General features: G+C 48.4%; 4 protein-coding genes across 4 annotated transcripts in view; 2 read left to right on the plus strand and 2 right to left on the minus strand.

Annotated features, from left to right (window-relative positions):
• The window catches only part of Pmar_PMAR027894 (dimethylaniline monooxygenase, putative), a gene marked incomplete at both ends in the record, with an annotated part of 4,639 nt that extends 641 nt beyond the window's left edge, over positions 1-3,998 (plus strand). Inside the window, 17 exons of the mRNA XM_002773391.1 lie at positions 98-143; positions 219-308; positions 364-461; positions 506-566; positions 642-710; positions 761-873; positions 922-1,008; positions 1,745-1,864; positions 2,339-2,404; positions 2,611-2,741; positions 2,792-2,891; positions 2,975-3,103; positions 3,156-3,234; positions 3,278-3,423; positions 3,468-3,560; positions 3,632-3,796; positions 3,843-3,998. Of these exons, the coding sequence (XP_002773437.1) occupies positions 98-143; positions 219-308; positions 364-461; positions 506-566; positions 642-710; positions 761-873; positions 922-1,008; positions 1,745-1,864; positions 2,339-2,404; positions 2,611-2,741; positions 2,792-2,891; positions 2,975-3,103; positions 3,156-3,234; positions 3,278-3,423; positions 3,468-3,560; positions 3,632-3,796; positions 3,843-3,998 (1,749 nt within the window). The remainder of the gene's footprint in view (positions 1-97; positions 144-218; positions 309-363; positions 462-505; positions 567-641; positions 711-760; positions 874-921; positions 1,009-1,744; positions 1,865-2,338; positions 2,405-2,610; positions 2,742-2,791; positions 2,892-2,974; positions 3,104-3,155; positions 3,235-3,277; positions 3,424-3,467; positions 3,561-3,631; positions 3,797-3,842) is intronic.
• An 884-nt stretch (positions 3,999-4,882) lies between these two features.
• Pmar_PMAR027895 (conserved hypothetical protein) lies at positions 4,883-7,079 on the plus strand (the record flags this gene model as incomplete). The annotated part of the gene is made up of 8 exons (XM_002773392.1): positions 4,883-5,272; positions 5,322-5,520; positions 5,564-5,768; positions 5,835-5,946; positions 5,973-6,090; positions 6,312-6,463; positions 6,511-6,684; positions 6,888-7,079. The coding sequence occupies 8 exons, from the start codon at positions 4,883-4,885 to the stop codon at positions 7,077-7,079; spliced, it is 1,542 nt and encodes a 513-aa protein (XP_002773438.1).
• Positions 7,080-7,673: 594 nt separating this feature from the next.
• Pmar_PMAR027896 (hypothetical protein) lies at positions 7,674-8,075 on the minus strand (the record flags this gene model as incomplete). The annotated part of the gene is made up of 3 exons (XM_002773393.1): positions 7,674-7,847; positions 7,895-7,996; positions 8,073-8,075. The coding sequence occupies 3 exons, from the start codon at positions 8,073-8,075 to the stop codon at positions 7,674-7,676; spliced, it is 279 nt and encodes a 92-aa protein (XP_002773439.1).
• Positions 8,076-8,266: 191 nt separating this feature from the next.
• Positions 8,267-9,576, minus strand: part of Pmar_PMAR027897 (hypothetical protein) — a gene marked incomplete at both ends in the record, with an annotated part of 2,578 nt that continues 1,268 nt past the window's right edge. The window contains 2 exons of the mRNA XM_002773394.1: positions 8,267-8,482; positions 9,276-9,364. Coding sequence (XP_002773440.1) covers positions 8,267-8,482; positions 9,276-9,364 — 305 coding nt within the window. The remainder of the gene's footprint in view (positions 8,483-9,275; positions 9,365-9,576) is intronic.

A 9,576-nucleotide genomic window follows, 5' to 3' on the forward strand; every position in this document is an offset into this window, starting at 1 on the left:
GCGTCTATGAGGCCGAGCTCGCCCTTTGTAGAGGACATCTTCCACAACCAATTCGTAGGTAGACACTTGTGCGATTTGGAGCTGTGATGAATGTCAGGTTGTCCCAGAAGGAACGTATGAGCGTATTGCAACAGGAGAAATCCGTAAGAGTATCCACGTTTTTCGATATGCTCTCGATGAGGCTATTGGGGATTGTAGTTCCCTGGCTGTATTGTTAGGTGCGAAGCAGGCCACTATCGAGGAGTTCACCAAAGAGGGCATCCTGCTCAGCACTGGGGAGCAAATTGCATGCGATGCAGTCGTACTCGGTAGGCCAGTCTTGCAGTACGCCAATCTCGGCCACTGAGACTATGCGTTATACAGGCACCGGCTTTGAAGCGGCAATGGAGATCTTGCCTGTAGAATGCAGGAATAGTCTGATCTGTGATAACGGAGAGGGTCCATGGCTGTATCGTCATATTGTAAGTACCCTAGCACCCGAATGGTGTACTCTATCGTAGGCTAGGTCCACCCAGAGTATATGCATCTAGGCTTCGTTGGCTGGGCTTCTACTAACATCAGTATCAGTAAGTAGAGGCACGGCACGGCATGTTGATCGCCTTTATAGTGTTCCCCAGTCGACGTATTATTCGAGCATGCAGGTACTTCTACTCTGCAAGCCCTTTGGCTAGCTGGATTCTGGAGGGGTAGAATCTCCCCGTCAATGCAAGGTGAGCAGTCGGCATCTAGATGAATGCAGCGGCAGAGTGGACCTGTACAGATATGAAGTGCGACATTGCGAAGTACCGTAAGTGGGCGCTCGAGCATATCCCTCCAACACCGCAGCGGCCCTGCACTACGTTCCTCTACATAGATCTATATCACGATCAACTAGTAATGCATACGAGTTATCTACAGCTTACTGACAACTCGTTGTGTCAGGTCGAGGACTTGGGAGTCAGCAAGTACCTCCACGGTGGTATTTTTGATGACTTCAAACTCTATTACCCGGCTACGTACCGCCCCTTGGTGAGCTTGTTGGGAAATAAGCGTCTCAGCTGTGTTTTTTTTAAAGGTTCATCAGCTCTCTCTCAATCGGTAGAGTGAGGAGTACAAGTATTTCTATGAGCTGTGTTGTTAGTAACAGCACACCTTAGTAACAGTAACAGTCTGCTACCCTCTATCTATCTCAACTTTATAATGTCTTCGACTTTGTAACTACATCACGTCTATCGATCATGCTTCTCTGATCTGCTTCCTCTTTCACTGTCTGATTGTGTTGAGATGTCAATACGGTTCGAGTACGACCGAGTGGGTTTCATAGTGGCATAGGAGGCAACCTCGGCTGAGGTGCTTGTCGTTGTCTTTAGAAGTATATGTGATAACTCTTACACGATCAGCAAGATGACGGTCTATATATTCTGTGGAAGCTCGCATTTCTTCAATGTTGCTGAATTGCACTACTAAGCGCTGCCCCGCCGTCCAACACAACGTCATCAGTATCTTTGATTCTCTCGGCGCTGACTTGGACCGATCGGTGAGCAGTGAGTTTACTTACATGGTCGACTTATGACTTTCTGAACGCATCCTTCGGGAGGTCAAGACACATGTTGGTGGCAATATGAAAATTCTGGCAGAATTTTGAAAAATTCTCATCGCTTTCTTTACACTTCTACCCGGACTTATATGTTACTTCTACGATTAGTTGATCTCAGCTGAGGGAAGCGGACATATATTTCAACACTGGCTCAGTAAATGTTCATAGGTTGTTGCAGAGGAGAACTCCTCGAGAAGAACTGTGATTGATTGCGGATTCAATTTGGATGGTTTAACCAAAAAGCAACACATGACAATCGGCCGAAGCAACCCCGTCATTCGACGCGCCGTAAGTGTATGAGCTCTATCACTCCACCATGGGCCGGAAAGTCTCTTAGTCCTGTCTCAGGTGGCTAGATGGAAAAAGAAGGTTCAACAACAAAGTCAACCATGTGCTGAGCCCATACAAGAAGCCTCGTGCGACGTGTCGTAACTGTATTAACAGCATATTCCAAGAAAAGCCACAATTGGTCGTGTGACATCTCAAAGACTTTCAATTTGACCTGTTGAGTATTTTCTGCCCCTGTCTGTGCTGGTGATTGAAGTACCTCCGTTATAGCCGAACATATTTCTCGATCTGTGCTCTTGCTCAGTTTTGACTTTCCTTCTTAGCTGTTTTGTATTCTCTAATGCTGCAGAGTGATTCCTCAGGTGGAAGCCCTCGGGTGAGTTCATATATCATGATTCGACTGTAGAATTCATAGGGGAGCTCTGATATAAGAAAACTAAGGAGAGGAGGGATTTTTTATCAATTCTTTTTCAGGCAGATGACGTGATCATCCCGTCTGAGGTCAAAGCTTCTGAAGAAACAGCTTTGCTTCTGTTAAAGGTGACGACGCTGGTCTGTTGTTTTTAGGCAGTAGTGGAATAAATGTGCGCTTTTCTCAGCTGAGCTCAAGAGTTTCCTTGCTAGTTATCAAAGTTTACGTATCAGTTCGGTAAAAGAACAAAAAAATCAATAAGAATTTCCCGTGATTTTCTCACAATTTTCATATTGTCACCAACAATGTGCTCCTTCTCCCATACTGCTTTCAGGACCTGTTGGTGGACACCATTGCGCAATATCCCCTTCACGAGAGTATGCCGGATGTGTTTGGCCTCATGCGACTGCTCATGTTCCTAAGAGTAGCTAAAAATGATGCTCACATAGCAGCGAAGCGATTCAAGTATCACTGGATGGACTTTCCGGTCGACCTGAAAGTCTTCGTCTCCTCAGAGAATTCCTCGCTTGGCGGCAGATGAGGAAAGTAGATGAAATCAGGAAGAACATTCTCGAGAAAAAGTTGACTTTCGATGACATTCCGCACATCGACAAGGTCGCTCTTTGGGAATCCGCTCGCGAACCTTCTCACATCTGCAGTGTTGATCATTCATACGAGAGTTCAGTCTACCGTATTAGGTCACTTATTATCTCCCTTTTAATCCGTGCCTAAGAGATGCTGTTGGTGAACCCTTGCGTGCTAAGGACGGCTCCTTCATTTACTGTGAAAGGCTGGGAATGATCGAGACCAACGGTTTCATCGCCGAAGTAGGTGGTTGTGGTGGCAAACCCTGCCTCTCGGATGCTGGTGTTCTCACAGGTCAGTGATGATGAATTCATGGAAATGTTCATTTATCTCAGCGAGCTCGGGCAGCTCCTCATCCACGACGTTTACGAGCGTCGGTGATAAGACTTTGACTACGTTATGGACCTTTGCAGCAGGCACGAAGGAGCTGTCTTCCTTCATTCTGGTCATAGACGTTGGTGGAGCACCTACGGCCTCCTGGGCTAACCCGAAGCTCTGCAAAGCTGTTGTGAATAGGATGGGGTCCGCGGGGAAGTTGCGGGAGAGCTACTACCCTGGTCAGGTGGTCCTCGGCATCTCCATTGCAGTGCGCGAGATTTCCGTCAGGTCAGTAAAGTGTGCTTCCTGAATGCCCCATGGATATTCGATACATTCTTCAAGTTGCTGAGGTCCTTCCTATCTAAAGCCAGTCTATCAAAGGTGATGACCACTCGGCAGTGCTACCGAAGGACTTATGTACCTTCAGTTGAGTGCTGAGCACCTGTTTGCAGGTGACTATATGTCGTCCCGGAGAGCAGACAATTATGTCATTGGTTGACCCGATGAATATCCCTGCGTTCTTGGGGGGTTCTTGTGAGAGTCCACTGGGCCAGGTGCCGGAGACTGGTCGCCTGCTCAACGACAGATTCGGCTTGGGAACAGGAGGAGCAGTGGAGGTGGCCTTGTTCATATCCTGCCGAGCACATGCTACAGTCATTTCAGACTGTAACTATCGCCAAGGGTGAGAGCCTCCGGATCCCCCTGACCGCTGTGAAGAAGGGCGACGTCGTCTCCTGGGCGTTCGGCGTTGAGGCACAGGAGATACTCTTCGGAGTAGAGATACAGACACTGAAAGATGGCGAGATGACTTCCGAGTAAGCTCAACAGAGTTCGCAGTTGTTATCAGCATATAACACAGATTCGCCGTCCCGCTGGAGAAGTGCAGCAGCCAGAAGAGTGTTAGAGGGCAGTATACTAGTCCGGCTGATGGGCGAGTGAGTTGTGGCACCAATCACCACTACATTTGATTATTCAGCTTGTGCTCGTATTCGATAATACAGCCTCTTGGCTGCGCTCGAGGACGGTGCATTACCGGTGTGTGGACGTACCTACTGAGTGCACCTCGGATCTGTTGGAGTAGGTACGAGATCGTGTCATCACAAGAGGCAGCCAAACTTGGTGCGGAGGTGGCATCTCTGGAGACTTCATAGCGTATTTGACTAAAGCACTGATATCATGGCAATCTGTTGCGCCTCAATTCTGGAGGGTTTACCTGTGCAACGCTCGTAGTTCACACTGATGAGGTTATGACCGCATTGCGTCGCGCCTGAGTGGAAACAACGGGTCATTGGACGAGTACTCGACGATTAACAGTGAATGGATGACAGCGGCACTGAGTGGGATCCATGGGTGTTCGACAAGTTGTGGTACTCAGGAATAGGTCTACTGGCCCAGCAAATGGCTAAGGCTTCAGCCACGTACATCGATATCTGCTGTGTTACAGTGAGCCTCTTCTCGCCTGCTTGTGGGAGCAGCAAGTATTCAGAATCGCTCGTCACCTTCTGCTACCGCCGCCAGGCCTGACTGCTCGGACGACTATAATATATGTCAGCTGCGTTTTCCCCACAGTTTTTATACTAATTAGTAGTGTTCGCCTATTCATACCTATTGGTGTTGTAAATGTAAATTCGAGGCTGGTGACATTGGCCCTACTTGAGCAGTATTGTCCGCAGCTTCTTCGTCAGCCCTTAGTTGCTGCGACAATGACGACCCACGTAGTAGCGTCTGACGAAGCCTCCAAACTGCCAGACCTCAGCGAGCCTCACACTTGGCGGCTCTCAATTGAGCTCAAGTCGCTGACACTCTCTGCACAAGCGGCCATGGCCTTCGCTAGATATCACTTGCCGTCACCACTGGCAAGCCTCTTCAATCCAAGCTTGTGCGTGTTTACTACTCATCCAGCGGTTACGTGTCGGAGGAATACCAACACGCATTTGCCCAATGCCTTTCGAGCGTATACGCTACCAGCCCTCAGTGCTGGCAGTTTGAAGGAAGGCATGCTGCAGGGGGTGGTCCTGAATATCGAGATATGTCACAAGGACAAGTTCAGGAGTGACGAGGTCATCGCCACAACGAGCGTCCATCTTGAAGAGGTGAGCTGCCGGGCGGATGGAGGTTGGATGCTTCGTTACTGTGATTCAGGTACTCGACGCGCCTCTGAGTGATGACAGCGGTTGCCGATGCCTTTCGATGGATCTGCCACTGGTCGCCAGTCCCAACAATCAGTCAGTGACGGGCCCTACCAGGCAGTGCGGCAGGATACAGGCTGTGATCTATCTTGAAGACCTGGGTGGAGAGAAAGCTCCTCGTGTTCAACCCTATGCTACTGCTATGGACAATAGTGAGCTCCTCTGATCACTCCTGTGATGATGGCGGTTTGTCAGTTACTGACCTTTCGATGATCGAACCCTTCGAGACTAGTCGGCATCAGCAGCAGCATCACTCGACGCTCTCTACTGATTCGACGGGGAATCTCCGACCGGAATATATCTGTGCTGTTGAATTAGAAACTTGGAAGAAAAATGAGGAAGCTAAGTTCCGAGTGTGGCTCAAGGATCAGGAGGCGGCTCGCATGAAAACTCTGAATGCGTAGTAGTAGTAGTAGTAGTAGTAGTAGTGCCTCTTCTCTTCGAATGACCTCTCATGCGATAATAGATATACTGCGAAAGAGGCGACCCGGCAACGCGAATTTGCCGATAAGATGAAGTCTTTGGCTACCTTGGAGGCAAAATTAAAGAAGAAGGCTACCGAGTTGGAGCAGCGGGAGGTGAAGTTCTCTGCTTGTCTCCTCAGACTGATGCCGCAAATCTCGCTTGCAATCAGGTCCGCATTCTGGCGGCTGAAGAAGGTGTTGCGAAAGAGAAGGAGGGGGTGGCCACGACACTGCGACGTCGTGATGAGGAACATGCATGTACCGACGGCAAGCATCCACTGGCATCTTGAAAACCCTTCGGTACTCGTTAACGTCCGCTTTCCACGGGAGATCATCTCATTGCGATACGATTATAATGAGCGCTCTTTAATATAGAGTAGCTTGTATTATCCTTTCGCTGATGGCTGGGTGCTTAGCGAATATATAAGGTTGTCACATCTGAGAGGGGTTTTGTCGAGGAGTCGCTGTTAATATCTTAGTTGCACAGAAACGGCTGGTGACGGATCACGAGCACGCGTTGCGGCTGCAAGCGGAGAAGACGAAGATTGCGAGTAAGCGGGCGTTCGAGGCAGAAGAGCGTGTCAAGGAGCTCCAGTTGAAGGTTAAAGAGGCAGAAGAGAGTGCCAACAAGGTAGCGTGATCGGCCTGCATAGGTATGACCTCTGACTGATCTTACAGGCACATGCCACCTTGCAGTCATCTAACATGGTGCAACTCCAAGCTGATGTGAAAGTCCTGAAGCATCAGTTGGAGCAAGCTGCGCATCGCGAGCTTCTCCTGGCCAAGTCACGTGACCACTTTAGAGCAGCAGTGCGCCAGCTCTGCAAGCAGCTAGACAAACAGAATATTGAGGTTAGTCTGCTGGTCTCGAATCAATGTAGACATGAGTGATTAATGCGCAATTTAAGTTGAGCCCAACTGAAATCAGATTGACACCATCCACTAGTACGGAGATCGAATGGTTGAGTAGCGTATATAAGGTTAGAGTAGACAGTCAACACACGAGCAATATTCGTTCTCATATCAGTGGTAGCAAGGAGTACTGGCCTTCACAGGTCGAGGATGTATCGGGCTCCGATTCGGAGTCCGACGGTGAGAGTCCGTCTCCAGCAGACGAATCAGAGCGGATACGGCGACTTGAAGCTCAAAAGCGAAGCCTGTTAGATACCGGCGTTTATGAAGCAAAGGATGCTACCATTCAAGCGCTGAATGATCAAATTGCACGAGCCAGAGACTGGCGCACTTAGTGTTCCATGATCAACACTGAGGGTTTCACTCGGGTTCAAAGTCGTACTTTGTGTTAATGTGGCGAGGAAAAATATACGGGAACCACACGTGTAACTCCATCGTGAGAGAATGTAGGAGTTCGATCTTCCGCGCCAGATCAGACGATATTGCTAAAACAACTAGCCGAGTGGGCTTAATGAATATTTGCAAGCAACGATCAAATTTGTCTGTCGTAACAACTACTTGATTGACTAAAACATGTCATGAGTTTACCAGGAAACTCTACCTATCATGTTAGCTGATCCGAAGCCGTGAAATCTGTGGGACCGCGGTATTCATTTTTCGTAGTCCGTGTAGAGCTTACTCTCGGACAAATTGTCTGGATAAAAATTTCAATGATGAAATCATTGAGGGACCGATCCCGGCTCATGCAAGTTCGTTGTCGAAAGCCGCAACTTTTCGAATGTAGGATAAATCCGATCAATTGACTTGTCTGATTCTGCTACTTTCAAAGTCCTTGCGTTTCCCACAGACTTCCACATGCACAAACTCTGGCTCAACTAAAGTCGGGGGTAATGAACCAATCTTTAACCGTGCATCATCATTTGAATTGACTATAAGATCTTAATGAGCTTCAGCGGCCTACTTGCCAATCTAACACGAACTCGTGCCAAATGCTCAGGTGAGACAACAACACGTACGACAGCCTTCGCGCGGTCCACCTTCTCGCCAACCATCGGGCCTACTTCCTCCACGAGCTTCGAGTGTGCCTCTCGAATACGCTCAACCTGCAGGAAACTAGTGAATAGCAATTCCCCTTATAATAACATGATACCTGGAGCTTCTTGACAAACAGAATGGCTTCCTTGACCGTCATATCCTTTATTTGATCATAGACTTCAGCAATGAGAGGATCGTGCTCTGAGGAATTGGCAACCTACAGAAGATGTGTCGCAGCGTTTCAAACGAGTTGCCCAACAATATCAATATGCGATCGAGTGAGCGGGTCTTACCATTGGGGCAAGAAAATATGCTGACAGAGAAGGCAGCAAAAGAAGACCACCCAAACACGAACTAAACAGCAAAAGGGAAAATGTCAAAATCAGTCAGTCATCGTACTCGCTGCACCCTAAAACTGGCTGCAAGAAAATTGCTCAATTCTGAATTATATTTCAACAAATACAACTCTTCACGAGGCAACATAGGATTAATCTCCGATGGACCCAATGGTGAACTCGAGCAGAAAATTATCGTCTGTGTCTGTGCTACAACAGAGCTCGAATGTCTTAGCACTTGTCCACAGTGAGAAGTCATCAGACTCCTCAACTGAGGCAAATCTAGCTGCGTCAATCAGCCGAGCGGCAACCCGCCCAACGGCGGCTTCCTCAGCTGACTTATCTCCGCCCCATCTAGATGCTTCCACCTACCATCATATGGAATTAGTCTGAACTTATATGTGCAAACAATAGATAGAGACCAGAACTGTGCGCATGAGCTAGAGGCCTCTGCCTGGCATCAGCCACTTCACATTGAATCATAGGCTAGCAACAATGACAAGTGCCATTCTGCGTTGTTAGTCGTCCCAACATTCGCCTGTCTCACTCCGGCTGCCGATCAAAGGCGACTCCCAAGTCTTACACATCCCACGAAGTCCGAGTGGCTAAGACCAAATCGCCGTATCCACGGAGCTCTGCCCACGAAGTGAGTCCATTCACACTGGTGATGGCAACATGAAGTGGCCACAAGCGATGCACAGCGTTCCTCGGTGCATCCTTGCGATCGAGACAAGCCTAGGAGGAGGGAGAACAAGTAACGCCATAATTCAGCAACACTAATATCGGTATGACATTGACTACTACGGAGTTTCATCCGTGATATGAAAAACGCTAGTGAAAAATATATTTCACGAATACTGACTAGCGCGAGTACCGTCACTTCTCGTAAAACGGGTGAAACCCCTATGTGCATTCTGTTTATTTCAACCATGCCGTATCATGATTACACACGATGTCATACCACAACTACGACAGATTTTCGACCCAAGACGGCACCGCCGTAACAGCAGCCATATGCTCACTTCTTATGGCGAGGTCAGCATCAGCACCGCACAAATGCGTCGAGTAAACAACGGTGTAAGGCTTCCTCCACTCTTCTACAAATTCTTGTAGTAAGCCATGGAATGACAAATCTTTGAGGTCGATCACAACACACTCCACCCTGGTACTGTGACCAAGAGATTCAATCGCTTCGCAGGCGCCCCTTGAGGGCACCTTGTCCGACCAGCTCGTCACCAAGACAAAAGTAACTGAGGGATTTGACGAGCGTGAGAGCAGAAGTGTTGGTGGAGGCTCACTTCTCGTATCTGGGGATATATCATTCGAGTCAGCCAACATCTCAGCTATAGCGTAGGTGACACCAACACCCTTACATTGATACTCAACCAGGACCTGCACATAGAGCTACAGTTACTAGGTACAGAGTTCGATTCAGTACAAAATCGGCAACTCCTTTGCGAGA

This window comes from Perkinsus marinus (genome assembly GCF_000006405.1).
Source record: "Perkinsus marinus ATCC 50983 genomic scaffold scf_1104296958914, whole genome shotgun sequence".
Classification (NCBI taxonomy): domain Eukaryota; phylum Perkinsozoa; order Perkinsida; family Perkinsidae; genus Perkinsus; species Perkinsus marinus.